Genomic DNA, 17,475 nt, shown 5'->3' on the forward strand with positions numbered 1-17,475 from the left:
CAAAATCTCAAACTCAAAAGCTCTTAAACATCAAAGTAACTGTAATCCAAAAGCTTCTCAAAAATTAAAGCATAGTGTCCAAAAGCTGGCCAGCGTAATTTTCGGAAATTCGTACAGCCTATCAACCCAAAAAGCGGAGCGTTCGTACTGTTGTCTGTACAGCCTGCCACGTCAGCATGTCAGCACGTTTTGTGGCGGATTTTCCGCTGGCTGCCACGTCAACCTGTCGGCGCATTTCAGGTAGCAGGGTGTGTGTGTATGTCCGGGGCCAGCCACGTCACTAGTTTGTGACATACCCTCCTCTTGAAAGAATTGTAATCGCCCTCAATTACGCCTGCAAAACAGGCAGAGGCCATAAACTGTCTTAGTAGACACCGACTGTTAGTACCGACGCACTAGACACGACACATCTAGCACATGTACCAAATCGATAGTCACATCACCGGACATCACAGGACATCACATGGCAAATTACATTCAAATTCATTCTAAATCTCAGACCATGATACCACTGTAACAAACTTGGACACAACAGAGATTCACTCTAAAATAGTTGACAAAAGACGACACGGCCCGGCGTAGTTCGTGCCGAGAGGTTTTGGCCCCAAAGATTGGTGCCCCTTTCGGTATTTCTTTTTATATTAATCTTGGTGCAAAGTACAGGGCTGCTTGGGACATTGGCCCTGCTGCCTCTATGCGGTTGTTTCATGAGACACGTATGCTGGATGCTGATTTTGTGGCAGAACATTATGACATTGGTCGCGGGGTGACAGACAGACTGCTTGAGATTGATTCCGCTGTTCCTTCACAGTGGGATGCAGTCATGAGAGGCACGGTTCAGATGCCTCCCCATTGTGGCTGGGAAGGCCTCTTTGCTCAGAGCACTCTCTTATTAGTTCGTTTAGACACCATGTTGTTCACAGTTGATACTGACCAGTCTCAGGGGATTCATGCTAGATTGACATATGATTCCACCTCTCCGCACCTTGTCCTCCCCGACGCTCGATGGGAGGCCATCAGAGTAGTTGGTTCCCGCGGGAAGCGTCGTTGCGTTGACCCCGTTTCGCTTCCGCTGATGCTGCACTTTGGAGGCTTTGGGTGTGGGAGGGTCGTGCCCTATCTCAGCTTTATTGGGACCCGGGAGAGTGGCATTGGCTTCACTCTGACCCCACCTGTGCACCTGTATCCTTCTTTGAGTACACTGTTAGGATTGGACGGTTAGCATTGATGAGACAACAGCCAGAGCAGCCCACTCGTATGCGTTTCTGGTTACATTCAGGCCTCTCCCATGCCTATCTGCAACAGTTTTGGTCTGCCATCTGGGATTTACATGCGGCTCGTCGTATTTCTTTTTTCATGTGGATGATTGCACATGCGGGACTTCCAGTTGGGACTTGGCTAGCTACTATGGGTCATGATCCGTTATGTACTCGCTGTCCTTTGCGACTACTTGAGTCACCTGCACACTGTCTTTGGTCATGCTCAGCTTCCCATGTAGTGTGGCTTGCAGTTTGCTTTCTACTTAGCAGAGCAGGTGTGCAGCATGGATTTCTTACTTGGGGATCTGTCTCATGGTTGATGCCGATGCCCGGCCCCCATCTTTTCTACGAGGGCTCAGACACAGATCCAGCCTTTATGCTTACCTCGACTGGTTATCGGCGAGGGACTTTGGCTATGCTACCACAGATTGCTTGGCAGGGGGATTCTCAGACACGTGATGAAGTTTTTTCAGTCATCACTAGTATTACACTATGGAATGTTTGGAGAGCTCGTTGTCTTCACATTCCAAGTGCGGCTCCACAGCTCCTTAAGGATACCCTCACTGCCATTTGGCTGGACATCATTCACACCCTGATTTGGCAGTGGGATTCTTCCTCAGGTACATCTCGAGAAGCCGAGGCTCGCCGATTTGCCTTCCTTCGGCGTTGGGCCCGATCCCCACTCTTCTTCACACTAACAGGTGGCCAGATTACGTGGCATTATGCCCCTCCTCGGTGGTTTCTCCTCCACTCATCACACCGACCACCATGAGATTGTTCTAGTCGAGTTGTCACTATAGTGGCTCTCCTCTTTACATTCAGCTTGTACACCCCACGTGATAGGCTATTTTGGCATCCGTTGGGGATTATATTGTACTCAGTAATATACAGCCCTGACTTTTTCCAAAAAAAAAAAAAAAGGGTGTCTGCTGGGACTCACACTGAGACTGTGCGTCCAGATGCTCTAAGTAATGAGGGCCCAACAAGGGATGCCCAAAAGCAGAGCCCCAAAATCTCAAAACTCAAAAGCTCTTAAACAAGCAACTCTAATCCAAAAGCTTCTAAAAAATCAAAGCATAGTGCCCAAAAGCTGGCCAGCGTAATTTTCGGAATTCCGTACAGCCTGTCAGCGCGAAAAGTGGAGCATTCGTACTGCTGTCCGTACAACTTGCCACGTCAGCATGTCAGCGTGTTTTGCCGCGGATTTTCCGCTGGCTGCCACGTTAGCCTGTAGGTGCATTTCAGGCAGCAGGGTGTGTGAGTGTATGTCCCGGGGCCAGCTACGTCACCAGTTTGTGACAAAATTCCCAAGCAAAAGGTGATTCTCGCGGCTTTTCCAAACCTGGCGACAAATTGCAGCACGCTGAATTCTCTGTTTTCTGCCCTGAAAATGTACCAGAACACCTGTACAGTGATCCCCTAGCTTCTCCCAAGCTCTTGGGGGTATTAGGGATCAAAAAGGTCAAAACCCTAAACCTGCAAAAATACACAGCAGGTTGTAAATTCCTGTTTTGGGCTTGGTTTCGCGTGCCGGTTGCATCCGGAGCAAGCCCTCGAGGTCTTACACCTGTAGGGCTACTTGCCCTTTGAATCGAACGAGAATTTTGCGTGATATTTGTGTGAGTTCACCTATCCCTGCAGGGATTAGCAATTAGCTGGCCCAGTACTCGTGCAAGAGGCTCTTGCCTCGGCAAATGCTGGCTAGTCTGGCAAAATCATTTGGAGCCGCCATGTGTCCACTTTACCTCTTTGAGTTAATTTCCTTGTACCCACCAACTTATAAGTGTCGCGTGGGGCCTAAATGACTTTGAACTGAGCCTAGCCAGTCTTCTACTACTTGGATTTCAGTGCCGATTGGCCCGACCAACTCGTGGCAACCTAACCTTCACTATTGTCAGTGAAACTCTCGGCCATTGGTCGTTTCACACTGGTCATACAACGTTTGGCCATTTGTGCCCTCAAAAAGAGGGTCTCAAAAATATAAATAAAAATCAAGGGAAAGAAACCAACAACTAAGGTTAGTGGTTGTCACAGCCTCGTGACATACCCCCCTCTTGAAATCGCAAATGTCCTCGATTGCATACCAGATATGCATGCCATAGATGATTTAATGTGATTAACACCCTTTTATCATCACATGTATCCGTCTGCAGGAAAGGTCATGAAATATAGATACAAATGATTTAATGAAACCTTTATACTTTTATCACTCATGATGGTAAGGAATTGACACATCAGAAATTTGTGGCTTTCTTGATAACGCACATAGCATTCTTCTTGTGTCACAAACTGCTGACTTGTCAAAGCCCTGAAGAAGGGAACCAACTTGCAGATGTGGGCCGAGGGGCCTAAACCCTAAGAAGAACAAGTAACAGAAGAAGAAGTCCTACTTATGGGGACCCCGTTCGATGGGGCACCAAGTGACAAAGGAAATAAAGCAAGACCCACACACACACAAATTGCGTAGCTGTTGATGACGTGGCAGATTTTTGAAAAATATGCTGACTCATGATGTGGCAGGCTTTACGGATTTCCGCGTTTTGTGCTGACTGTTGACGTGGCAGCTTTACGGATTTTTGTAATTTTTGTAAATTACGATGGTAGCTTTTTGGCATTGCTTTTGGACCAAGAGCTTTGGAGTTTGAAGGCTTTTCATGTAAACTGCTTTTCATAGGCAAAGGGCCTTTAAATATGTGCTAAGGGCTCATTCTCTGGCATGCTTCCTGGAGAAGGTGCAGAGTTTGGAGTACCGGCTTGTACAATGTTGATGCAATATAAAGAAATATCGAAAGGGGTGCCAAGGTTTGGGGCCAATACTCTCCGGGGTGGAGTTTTGCCACTCTGGGTTGCGTGTCGTCTCTCTCTCTCTCTCTCTCTCTCTCTCTCTCTCTCTCTCTCCAGTTGTTATTGAAGTGCTAAAAGTCTGTTCAGTCTGTTCTTTTCTATTGGCACGTGGTTACTTTCTTGTGACAGTGGTATCAGAGCATCAAGCGTGTGCTTTTACACTGGTCCTACAAAAGAGCAGATAGAGCTATTCGATTTTTATTTGAGGTATCTTCGTGCTCCGACCCCGGACTTATTAGCCACTCCCACTCTTACTTCATCGCGCACGGACGCGCTCCCATCTTCATCGTTGTGTCTTACAGGGCATAAGCCATAAAGAACCCAAGACTTGGAATTCATGGATTCAGCATAATATTTGCAGTTTTTGCTCAACGAGCTTCACGACATTCTTTCGCGGCGTCCTCAGTAGAATCTTCTGATGCTGCAAAGTTTTCAAGAATTTTTGAGCTACATGTTATGTAACAGACTTGGACACTCCAAGTCGAGAATCTACCATGACAACACAAATAACCACTTCAAAACAGTTCACAGTTCACAATTGATTCGACACTGGCCCGCGGCGGAGTTCCGTGCCTAGAGTTATTGGCCCCAAAAGATTGGCGCCCCTTTCGGTATTTCTTTTTGTATTAATCTGAGTTCAAAGTACAAGAGTGCGGGAAGGTCACACTCAGAATTTGTGTCCAGATGCTCTGAGTTATGAGGCCCTACCTGCTTATTTAAAAGTACAAGGGATGCCAAAAGCAGAGCCCCAAAAGCTTCTCATAAAAAGTTGTCCATAAAAAAACTGCCCTTGAAGCAACTTTCAATTTTTACCTTTCACAAGCCCTCTTATGGTATTTTAAAGCAAGGCTTAAAAATTTACGTAGCTTTCTCTCTCTTAGGCTTTAATAAAATAAAGCAAGCCCAAGAAAAACCCCAGCGTAAGCTTTCAGCCTGAATCGCGTAGCCAAAAAAAAAAAACTCTCTTTCGTTGCATAAACAAAATTCAGCCACACGATGCTTTTGTTGGCCTGTCCGTATGCAGCAGCTACGTCATGCATTTCCACGAGGGGCTCTCTGAAGGTGTGAGTGTGTGTATTGAGCACGCCACCATGCCACATCACTAGGTTGTGACATACCCCTCTCTTGAAAGCATTGTAATCGCCCTTGATTATGCCTGCAAAACAGACAGAAGCCATAAACTGTCTCAGCAGACACTGGCTGTTAGTACCGATGCACTAGGAACACACATCTAGCACATGTACCAATTGACAGTCACATCACACGACATCACTTGATATCACAGGACATCACATGACAAATCACATTCAACATTCATTCGGATCTTAGACCATGATTTATTGGCAATGCAGTTAGCAATCGTGTCTAGATCCACTCAGGACCTCATAGATGCCCGATTGACTAACCCCTATTGCAACCATGTCGATTCGAGCTCATTCAGACCAAAATGCTGTAGTCATTTCGTCTTTCAGTTCCTGTACTTAAAAACAAGTCAAGAACAAATCAGTTTCATATTTAGGAATTCCACTTCATAAAGTCATACAACAGAATACTGTCAGCTCTCAGTATCCCTGAAGCTCAAAGAGACATCAATGGCTCTAGTATTCTAAAATCAATGCATCTGTTGACAAAGGAGCGGAGTAACTCCCCTCTTGTGCATCCCACTGCACCAGATCTTCGGCCAGGCTGAATTCTAGGTTCCATTTGGAATAGACTATGCTAAACCAAAAGCTTCAAGGTAAAGGTTCACAATCTGACGAGTATCTGCTAGGTCCTCCTCCTCCATCCACTTCGCATCCAATGCAGGATAGTTCTTGAATTTAACCAAGAACCGCCTTCTTGCTTTACCCTTATTCTTTGTGTCCTTATGTGCCAAAATCTGTTCAGGAACAAGGATCTCCTCGTTTTCCTCCACTTCGGGTTGCTCATAGGGCTCCCCATCTTCATGCACATCACTTTTAAAAGGTTTCAAGAGACTCACATGAAATGCATTGTGAATCCTCTAAGTGTGAGGTAGTTCGGAAGGAGACATCATTGATCTTTTCAGAGATCTGGAAAGGTTCGTAGTATCGCATACTAAGCTTTGAAAAAAGCCTCTCCTTTCTCTTCTTCTTTCTCACGCGTGCCTTCTCAAAACGTAAGAGCACCCAATCATCTCCTTCAATTTCAAATCGCGACGATGGCGATCCGCTGCCTTTTTCCGTCTTTCCTGCGATTTTTGCAAAGGCTCGCGGACCTTGGCAAAAGCTGTGTCCAAGTCGCGCGTGTACTCATCGCCTTCAAAAATCTTATCTTTCGTGCTTAGGAAGGGTGGAACCTTCACAACACCTTCAATAATCTCAAATGGTGCCTTCCCTGTCGAAGAGTGTATCGTGTTATTGTAGGCAAATTCCACCAAAGGTAGATACTTTTCCCATTGAGTCTTCTGATCCGAGATATAAGACTTCAATAAATCTAAAACCATTGAATTGGCAATCTTAGATTGCCCGTCAGTCTGCGGGTGGAAAGATGACGAGAACTGCAACCGCGTGCCAATGTTCTCCCAAATTGCCTTCCAAAACAAACTCGTACATTTGGGGTCCGTGTCGGAGACAATTGTCTCAGGCATGCCATGTAATTTGAAAATCTGGGCCACAAACAGTCTCGCTAAGTGATCCGGCTTGACTGTTTTCTTTATGGGAATGAAATGAGCGTGCTTGCTAAATCTGTCAATAACAGTCCAGATACCATCGTGAGTTCTCGTGAGATCAAAAAATGAAATCCATTGCAATACTTTCCCATAGGTGGGTGGGTATGGGAAAAGGCTGTAACAATTCCTGTGCTTTATGCCTGTCGAACTTGACCTTCTGGCATAGCACCTGCGCACAAACTCGTCCACATCCTTCTTGAGTCTCGACCAAAAGAAATATCTCTCTACCCCTTTCATGGTGGTAGCAATGCCGCGGTGACCTGTAAAAGGTGGACAGTGGCATTCCGTGATAACCTTTTCCCTCAACGGCTGTGTAACGCACAACATGGTTTTCCTCATCAAGTAGCCATCCCGAATGGAATATCTCGCTAGTGTCTCCCCATCCCGTATCCGTGTGAAAACGTCTGCAAAATCCGTATTCGTGGCATACTGGTCGACCATATCCTCGAAGCTCCTATGGTGTATCGCAGAAATAGCCAGAACCAACGGCTTTCGAGACAAAGCATCTGCCACCAAATTCTTCTGTCCCTGCACATGGACAATCTGGAAGTGAAACTGTGACAAGATGTTCGCCCACCGCATCTGCTTTTCCGATAGTTGCTTCTGTGACATGAAGTAGTATAAACTCTAATGGTCTGTAAAGACAGTAAAATCCGCTCCGAGTAGGTAGTGCTGCCACTGAGTAAGAGCATGGATAACTGCCAAAATCTCTTCTCATAACTCTGTGTTGTCAATTCCGGCCTTGAGAACAATCGGCTCTCGTAAGCAATGACATGGCCTTCTTGCATTAAGACCGCACCCAGACTACAACCACAAGCATCACAATATACTTCAAATCATCACAACCTTCCAAAGGCATTATGTAGAAGTCCTCATGCCCCAAATACCCCTGACAATGCAACCGAAGTTTGCCAATGACAGCCGTAATGGCTACGTCCTTGCTCGGTGCCGCTAGAACTGCCTCTGCTAGTGGTCCCATCCGATCGGGTGTGATCTCGAGCCGTGCCGCCAATTCAGGTCAAATGAAGTTGGCCTTGGCTCCTCCATCAAAGAAAATCAGGGCTTCTTGGTCTTTCACTTTGCCCCAAGCTCAGCAAAGTTTTGTACTCTCATCAATCGTGCTTGGGTCAGTACCCATGCAATCTGGAACTAGTCCTGCTTTCATCTTGCCTTTTCATCCACGGTCCTCAGTTGCTCTCAAACTCTTTGGCCTGTCTTCATCCTTGTCTTCTTGTTCTTTGGTGCCTTTTTAGGGCACTTTGCGGAGATATGCTGTCACAAGATGGGCACCACGTGCCAATAGAAAAGAACAGACGGAACAAACTTTTAGCACTTCAATAACAACTGAACTGAAATAGAGAGAGACAACACGCAACACGGAGTGGCAGAATTCCACCCCAGAGAGTATTGGCCCCAAACCTGGGCGCCCCTTTCGGCATTTCTTTATATTGCATCAACACAGTACAAGCCGGTACTCCAGACTCTACACCTTCTCTAGGAATCATGCCAGAGAATGAGCCCTAACCTCATATTTAAAGGCCCTTGGCCTAAAAAGCAATTACAGTGAAAAGCCTCAAACTCGAAATCTTCTGGTCCAAAAGCAATGCCAAAAAGCTGCCAGCGTAAATCACAGAAATCCGTACAACTTGCCACGTCATTAGCCAACGCAAAACGCGGAAATCCGTACAGCATGCCACGTTATCAGCCAGCGTGATTTTCGAAAATCTAGCATGTCATCAGCGTGCTTCACAAGTTCTTGTGTGTGTGTGTGAGCCCTGCTTTATTTCCTGTTGCTCTGTCTCTTTACTTAGGGTTTAGGCCCCTCGACCGACATCTGTAAGTTGGCTCCATTCTTTAGGCTTTGACACGTAGCAGTTTGTTACATATGCCTAGTTTCCCCGCATCCAAAACACTTCCCCTCTTTGATGTAAAGAGCTCTCTTTGAAAGAGTAAGCTTGGGTTGTGCATCCTTTTCTTTCTTTTTTGGGTTACTCTTCTTCTTTCTACTTTCATTGTTTGAAGTCTGTTCATTCCTTTGTGTCATGATTTCATCTGTGGGGTAGGTCAAACCGCCAGAGTGAATGGCAAAACCCCGTTTCACATGACTCATCAATTCTTGAATGGAATCTGACTTTTGCTGTAAGCAGTGATCTCGGATCTCTGTATGAAGACCCAAAGTAAACCGCTCAATCTGCTCTCTGAACGAGATCTTCTTAAATGAAGAGGTTGGTAGAAAAGAGCTCCAGAATCTCTCGCAATATGCGTTCAAAGTATCCTTCTTGGTCATCCGAAGATGGTTCCAAGCAGTTCGTATGTCGCGTTTGTACTCTCGAGTCAGCCAAGAAGAAAATAAAAAGCCTTTTAAATTTCAGCCATTTAACTGGCGCTTTCCTGTTCAATAGAAGCGTGTTTACCAAGTTTGAGCATTTCCTCTGAAATAGGAAGTAGCCGGCCGAATATTGGAGTGCTCTGAGTAACGCCCTCCAGAGAAAGCTATGTCAAACTGCTGTATGAAGGCCAGAGCCTTCGAAGCATCTCTAAAACCAAAGAAAGTGTTAAATTTAATTGATTGTCCACCTTCTTTGAACTCTCGAGCTTTCTTGCTTTTATCTTCCAGAAAGTCATACAGATTGGCTTTGTAAAATTTTCTCTTCTTTGAATAGAATGTGCGGTCGTCGGAGTCCGAACTATCTGAAGACGAGTCCTCTGTAGAACTGTCTGAAACTGGGCGAGATTTAGACTTCTTTGCCTTTTTCTTGCCCTTTTGCTTTTTGCTACGCTTTTTGCCTTTTTTGTCTTCTTCGCTCGAATTGGAAGAGCTAGAAGAACTCGAAGAAGAAGAAGAAGAAAAAGAAGAAGAAGAATTAGGTAATCCTTCAAACCGCACACGCTTCTTCTGCCTTTTGGCCGAGGCAAAAGTAGACTGACGATCCAAATAACCCGGGAAGTCAGTTCCTTTCTTCTGCTTTTTGGTGTGGTTTTTGCTTTGTTTTGCGCGAGAAATCCGTGTATCAACCACCTCTTCTAATTTCTGCTCAGTAAACATCCTTGGGGTAGGAGGTTTCTTGAGTACTGTGGTTTGGGGGGTGGTTTAGTGGTCTGCTGCCACTACGCATACACCTCGTCGAAGGAGGTCTGGCTCATAAATTTTGCAAATTTCGGGTCCTTCGCAAAATTCAACATCATCTTTCTTGCGTCATCGATCAATTGTCGACGCTCCATCTCTTCGATCTCCGCCTGAGTAGGCCGAGGCGAGCCGTACTCCTCGCGTGAATCTTCTTCGTGCTCTCCTTCCGCAACTCTGGATGCAGAGGGAGTCGATTGACCTCTGTCTGAAGCCATAGTTGCCGCGTAAAAAGGATCGGTAGAAGAGAAATCGTCCTCGCTTTGATACCACTGTAACAGACTTGGACACTCCAAGTCAAGAATCTACCGCGACACCACAAGAAGTCACTTCAAACAGTTCAAAGTTCACAATTGATTCGACATTGGCCCGATGGAGTTCCGTGCCTAGAGATGTTGGCCCCAAAGACTGGCGCCCCTTTTGGCATTTCTTTTTGTATTAATCTCTTGCAAAGTACAAGCGAGTGGGAGGCTCTCACTCTCAAACTCTACGTCCAGATGCTCTGAGAAGTGGGAGGCCTACCCACGTATTTAAAGAGTTTACAAGGGATGCCAAAAGCAGAGCCCCAAAAGCTCTCTAAAAGCAAGGCTCCCTCTCTCTCAAACTTGCTTGTAAAATTAAAGCAATTAAAAGATTCTCTCTCTCTTTCTCTTGTCAATTTGAGTAGCAAAAAGCTGCAACCCGAAAGCTATCGTTGCTTTTCTTGCTGTCGCAAATTCTGTTGCGATTTACGAGATGCTACGTCAGCAGTCCATACGGTAGTGCCACATCAGCATTTTTTGCAGGGGTTTTTCCCGCGGGGACTATCCATGCCTGGGTTGTGTGCGTGTACGCCATGTCACTAGTTTGTGACAAACCTTCTGTAGTAAGAACACAATCCCAAGAAGCTATGGACATCGTGCACTGTCTTCAAGTCTGGCCAAGTCTTGATTGCTTCAACCTTGGCAGACACCATCCTTTGACACTATGTGGCCAAGAAAGTGGATCTCTTCCAAGAAGAATTCACTTTCTTAGGATTGACAAGCAACCTGTGGCTGCGTAACTCTTCGAACACAATGGTCAACTGACGTCTATGCTCCTCTTCATTCATCAAAGAATGTGCCAACAAACTTTTGATGTGGGTGGAAAATCCGGTCCATCATCCTATTGAACGTAGCATGAGCATTTGTAAGACCAAATGGCATCACTAGAAATTGATAAAGACCAAATGTCGTCCTAAACGTAGTCTCATGCACATCCTCTAACCTAATACGAATCTGATGATACCCATTTTTAAGATCTATCATGCTGAAAATTGCCGCACCCTCGATAATATCATCGTCCTTGGGATAGGAAACTTGTTTTTGATGGTATTCTTATTCAAGGCACGATAGTCAATACACATGCGCCAAGAGCCATCCTTCTTCTGCACTAGAAGCATTGCGGAACAAAAAACCCAGAGTCAAGCAATTCATATCGGCACCAAGACAGGTTAAAAACAGATACCATCCATTTCAAACAATTTCCAAACAGGATCACCTAACAATTTCTCAAAGAAAGTTTAAACTTAAAAAGCTATCTCGACATCAGTCGAGCTCGAAAAGAGGATTGGCTATCCACCCTGAAACCTGCACCAAAATTAGGGTTAGATTTCTTCCATAAGGTTGTAGCCGACCGCAGTGTGGTCGATAAGCTCTTGAATACACAGTATTCTTGTAGTGGTGATGATAGTCTCAAGACATAGCAATCACACTAGACCTCCAAGGTTATCGGTTTGAGAAGAGACACCTATTGCGAGATGTCGATAAATTTCAAGTTATAATCTACTAGGGTTTCCGTGGCAGGCATTTCAGGATACCCCACTCTCCCAGAAGCTGCACTCCGAAGAAAGATGTTTGAAGGCATGTAACTTTGGGCGAATTTTTTTTCTTGAAAGCTTGCAAAGTCCTTGAAGTGTGTGGCTTGGTATCTATAGACATCCAGCACTGCCTCTAAGAAAAAAACAGCGGCTTGAAAAATCTTTGATCCTTTTCTTGCAAGTGATCTTTATTGCTTATGCCCTGTAAGTCAGAGCGATGAAGACCAGAGGGCGCCCGATGCGTGGAGTAAGGGTGGGAGTGCCTAGTAAGTTCGGGGTTGGGACACGAAGATTCTTCAATGAAATTTCGTGTAAACTTTGGAAGTCCCAACTTGCTCTGTCTGCTCTTTGGTAGGACCGGTATGCTTTTAGAAAAGCACATGTCTGAAGCTTTGATACCACCGTCACGGGGACGACACTACATGCCAACAAAAAAGAACAGACTGAACAACGTTAAGCACTTCAAATAACGATTGAATTGAAAGAGATGCATGACACACGAGATGGGGAGTGACGGAGTTCCACCCGAAGAGAGCATTGGCCCCAAACCTTGGCGCCCCTTTCGGTGTTTCTTTATATTGCTTCAACTGAGTACAACTCCCATGGCTCTGCTCTGCTCCCCGCGGGTAGACTGCCAGAGTGATAGCCCATGGGTCATATTTTAAGGCCGTTGGCCTCTAGAAGTAGTTTACATGAAAAGCATTCAAACACAAAAGCAATGGGTTAAAAAGCTGCCAGTGCCATTTTAGGGAATTTGTACACTTGCCACGTCATCAACGTAAAATGCAAAAATCCTTACAGGTGCCACGTCCACAAAGCCAGCATAAAATGCGGGATTTTGTACAACTCTTGCCACGTCATCAGTCTTTATGCATGGCTTTTGTGTGGGTCTTGCTTTATTTAGGTCACTTGGGCCCCATCGGACGGGGTCCCATAAGTTAGTGGGAACTCTTCTTTAAAAAATAGTCCACTCGGCAAGACTTTCAAGTTGGTGAAACTTCTTGTGCTGCTTCTAGGGTTTAGGCCCCTTGGTCGAGATTAGCAAGTTGGCCTGTTCTTCAATGGCTTGACATGTCTGCTAGATGGTCATGCCATGTCATCATTTTGAGAGAGAGAGAGAGAACGACGGAGTTTTGTCCCCAGATGCACAAGCCCCTAAGGCCAGTGTCCTTTTCGATATTTCTTTATTATTGCATTCAAAGGTACAACTCTAAGGGTCAAACTCTCTTCGAGACTCTGCGTCCGGATGCTCTTCGGAAGAGTGGCCCTGTAGGCCCCAAAAGCTTAAGTTCTAAAAGCACTGGAATCCAAAAGCATCTGCACCCAAAAGCTAGCGCCAAAAGCTGCCCAAAACAACCACCGCAAATTGCGTACAGCCTGCCACGTCAGCATGCCAGCGCAATTTATGGAAATCAGTCCCAAATGTCAAGCTTTTGAAAATTTAGGTTTTAGGCCCCTTGGCCGGTGCTCCATAAGTTGGTAGGGGTTAAGATTTTAATTTCTAACCGCTTTGACCGCTCGGCCCATCTTTTGGGTTCAGTTTCTCTTGTCATCTTTGCCTGTTCTTTCTCTTTGCAGTTGGACTATACTTCGAATTACTTCAAAGCTCCTTTTCCTCGTATCCTTCCACAAGACTAGTCGGACAGTGGGAGTTGCTTCTTATTCTGGCATCTCTAAACACTCGAGTAACACCCTTTTGCAGTTCCAAGCTTGTCGATGTATTGATTTTAGATGATTCATAGATTCAACACCAATAATTTTATTACTGCTTGACATGTGCTTTGGTGGAGGCGACAACATGTCTACTCAAAGCAGAGGACCTTGGGTTGTATATGTGGGTACGCAACATATGAGCACCAGTTTTGGGATTCTTTATTAAGGGATGTATGTCATGTTATGCACGTCGATATCTAGGTTGTTAGGAAAACACGACTTCATTTGGGCCCAATTGTTGCAAGTGGCTACGGTTTTCTTTTTGACAATGGCTCTTCTCATCTTTCTATTTCATTTTGTGTGGTGTAACCTTCAAGCTTTCAGCGGTTTGTGTGAGCAGGCCTTTCTTGCCAGTATGCAAGATCACGGCAGTATGCGCTATTCTTGTTTTGAACTTTGGACTGATCTTCTCTTCTTTTATATCGTTGCGTCTTACTTGATGTCACAAAGTGATGACGTGGCATGCCCAACTGGATGAGAAATAGTCGAGTGGACAAAGAGACCGAGCCAACCAATTTAAAGAACTTATGAAGCACTAGCTGTGGCGAAACCCTAAAAAGACCAAAATCTTGAACTCTAAGAACTTCCGTAAAATGCGCTAATATGTTGACGTGGCAATCGGTACGGACGATGACGTTGCAGAGTTGGACGGATTTTCCGTATTTTGCGCTGTTGTGCTGACATGGCAGGCTATACGGATTTTCGTAAATTACGCTAGCAGCTTTTGTAGATTCCAGAGCTAGCTTTTGGGGACCCGAGCTTTTGGGGTTTAATGCTTTTTGAACTAATTGCTTTTGGAGCTTTGCTTTTGGGCATCCCTTGTATATTTAAAAGAGCCCTTGGGCCTCTCACTGTGGAGAGCATTTGGATGTAGATTCTAAGGGCTAAGGACCTACGGGACTGTGAGTTAAAATAGGAAATAATGAAAGGGGTGCCAATCTTTGGGGGCAGTCTCTGTGGGCGCGGAACCTCGCCGTGTTATGTTGATTTTCTCTCTCTCTAAGTAAAGCTCAAGGATTTTGAAGTTTTTGTTCGTGTGTTGCTATTGATTTCTCGCTTGGAGTATCCAAGCCGGTAACAATGGTATCAAAGCTCAAAAAGATTCTTCTTCTACGAAGGATCCGATCCCTTCTACAGCGCACAAATTCTGTAGAAGAATCTGATAGAGCTGTCAATATTTTTTTTCGACAAGTAATCTTCGTGTCATAACTCGAGACTTAATAGCCGCTCCCACCCTTAGTCCATCGTGCATTAGGCACGCTCTCGTTTTCATCGCTCTGTCTTAAAAGGCATAAGCCATAAAGAAACCAAGAGTACACATGGTCCTCGCGGAGAATGTGACAGAGATAACACCTCTCAGTGGGAAGGCGAAGAAAAGTTGAAATCAGACACGGAAACTAAAGAAAGGAATGAAGAATTGGGCAAATTTTCGGCGGGGAAGTTTGCCAGAGCGGAGTACTACAAGTTGACTTGTGTGTGTGAAGATTGATGTACTCTAGAGACCCGAAAGAAGAGAATGATATTGTGAGAGAAGTTTTTGTGTGTGTGAGAGAGAGAGAGAGAGAGAGAGAGAGAGAGAGAGAGAGAGAGAGAGAGAGAGAGAGAGAGAGAGAGGAGAAGAAAAGATTGTTTTAACGTCGTAGGAAACTATCCCAAGAGAGAGAGAGAGACTAACACTAGATGGGCTCCCAAACCTCCCTCCAAGGGCCCCCTCTCTATCACTAGAGAGGTATTTGCTTTAGATTGCACAAATCCTGATACAAGGTCCTAGATGTTGAGATGCTGATGGGATCATGCTATGGTTGCTTGGATCTGCGAGGCTAAAGGCCAAAAATGCAAAACTCTACGGTAACTAGTGGGATCTGCCACTGCAATGAGGCTATGGGCTGATTTGCTGTTGCTGATGTGGATGATGGGCTGAAAACTGAAAAACGCTGGCTGATCTGAGGGCTGAATCTGAAAACGCTGGTAGTGATGGTTAGATCTGCGAGGTTATGGCTGTAAACTGAAAACGTTGGTGTTGATGGGTGCTGTAGGCTGATCTGGTGCAAAAACACCAGAGATGCTGAGGTACTGTATGTACTTGGTGCTTGTACTGAGGGTATTGACTTATGCTTTATTATGGGATTAAAGCTGGGTTGGGCAATCTCATAAAAAATCCCACGATTTGGTAATTGCTAGCTAAAATATAACTTATTAATATGTTGGTGAACTACTAATAAGAGGTGCTTCGTATGCAAGTATTAGCTAGGCTTGGTACTAATGCAACTGCATGGGAACACTTCCCCCCAATGCCTACACCTAGCAAACACTGATTGTGCTCATGTGCAATCAGAGGGTATGCAATTAATCTGAAGTGCCTGGACATGCACGTCTTGTGTACAGGCTCACAAGGTGCTTGAACACTTCCTAGGCTATCCTAAACCCTAGAAGTAAGAGTTGGCTTGGCCACATGCACATAGGGTCAAGTGTGCAGGTGATATTGGGGGCGCTAATTTTTGGGGTTACTTGCTTTTGGGGCAGGAAGTTTTTTCATAGCAGAGTGCTTTTAGAAGGCGAGGGCCTTCAAATATGTACCAAGGGGTGGCCTCCTGTTATTCCATATTTGCAGGAAGCAGAGGAGCACCCCGAGCTTGTAACGTGTTGAAGCAAAATAAAAGAAATACTGAAAGAGGCGCCAGGGTTTTGGGGCCAGTGCACTCTAGGAGTGGAACTCTCTCTCTCTCTCTCTCTCTCTGTGTTCAGCAGTTGTGAAGTACTAGATGTCTTTTTCAGTCAGTTCTCTCAGTTGGCACCTGGTGCCTTCCAGTTCTTCCCTATTTCTGGAGTGTTTAAGAGAGGCATTAAATAGGGGACCACTTTTTTGTCATCTTATTGAGTGTTGAAGAGGGGGCATTATCTCCCATGGTGTTATGTAGTCTTGTGTGTAGTTTGCGTGTGAAAATGTTGCTCTGTGCCTATTCACTTAGATTTTTTCTGCAGCTCTATGCCAACTATGCCATTGGTAAGGATGTGCAAGCAATGAAGGCAGTGGTAGGAGAGGAGGCTTTGTCTTCCGAAGACTTGGTGAGTAAATCTTGTAAAAGCTCCTTGCCCCCTTTTATGTAGTTTAGGACTTTGTATGGTGCGCCGTGTCTTTATTTGTAATGTCTTGTGACAACAGTTGTATTTGGAGTTCTTGGAGAAGTTTGAGCGCAGATTTGTTACTCAAGGGGCATACGACACTCGAGATATTTTCCAGTCGCTTGATCTTGCATGGACTTTGTTGAGAATCTTTCCACGAGAGCTTCTGCGGCGAATTCCTGGAAAAACCTTGGACCAGTTTTATAGTCGGGATGCAGGTCAATGAGTGAGGGTATTGCACCTCCATACCTTTTTGCAAGCATTGTTCTTTTGATTGTAGAGAGCGTTTTAACAAAAAAATCCTTCGTCGCTGCCGTGTGCACGGCTTGAAATAACGGAGAATGCTTTCCATCGAGAACCGAGAAAAATAATCAGGATAAAGCACATTCTTGCTTCTTTGGCGAGCACTTTTGTACTGGTTGAATGAGGAGCGGAGCCTTGACTTGCATAGAGGGAGGCTAGTTGTAAGTATACCATTCTATTGATGTGATACAATCATCTTGTTTTTTTAAGATAAAAAGCAGTATTTTGTCATATGTGATCAATTTCGGGCTTTTGAAAAAATGGTTTGATTTCTCTAGTTGATCCGTGTAGAGGATCGTCTGTTTCCTTGAACTAACAAGAGCTGTAATCACTGAGTTGATATGCTAAGTTTTGCTTTCAAATCTTAAGTGGTAGATATGAGAGAGCAAGCCTTGATTGCTTGTCAAGCAATCCAATTTTAATAGCAGCTGAGAATCTCCAGAAAGGCTTTTAACTTTATCAATTTCTGTGGAAAAGCTGTAATGAATTCGGGGAAGTAGGGACCATGGGAGGAAAAAATATATACATGTACATACATCTCTCTCTCTCTCTCTCTCTCTCTCTCTCTCTCTCTCTCTCTTTC

General features: G+C 45.0%; 1 protein-coding gene across 2 annotated transcripts in view; it reads left to right on the forward strand.

Annotated features, from left to right (window-relative positions):
• Positions 1-17,123, forward strand: part of LOC147431370 (V-type proton ATPase subunit B 2) — a 38,033-nt gene extending 20,910 nt beyond the window's left edge. For both annotated transcript variants that reach the window (XM_086493976.1, XM_086493977.1), the window contains 2 exons: positions 16,449-16,532; positions 16,630-17,123. In XM_086493976.1, the coding sequence (XP_086350102.1) occupies positions 16,449-16,532; positions 16,630-16,815 (270 nt within the window). In that variant the 3' untranslated portion in view covers positions 16,816-17,123. The remainder of the gene's footprint in view (positions 1-16,448; positions 16,533-16,629) is intronic.
• Positions 17,124-17,475: the final 352 nt, after the last annotated feature.

The sequence above is a fragment of the Adiantum capillus-veneris genome, chromosome 21 (genome assembly GCF_014529385.1).
Source record: "Adiantum capillus-veneris isolate H3 chromosome 21, ASM1452938v2, whole genome shotgun sequence".
Taxonomy (NCBI): domain Eukaryota; kingdom Viridiplantae; phylum Streptophyta; class Polypodiopsida; order Polypodiales; family Pteridaceae; genus Adiantum; species Adiantum capillus-veneris.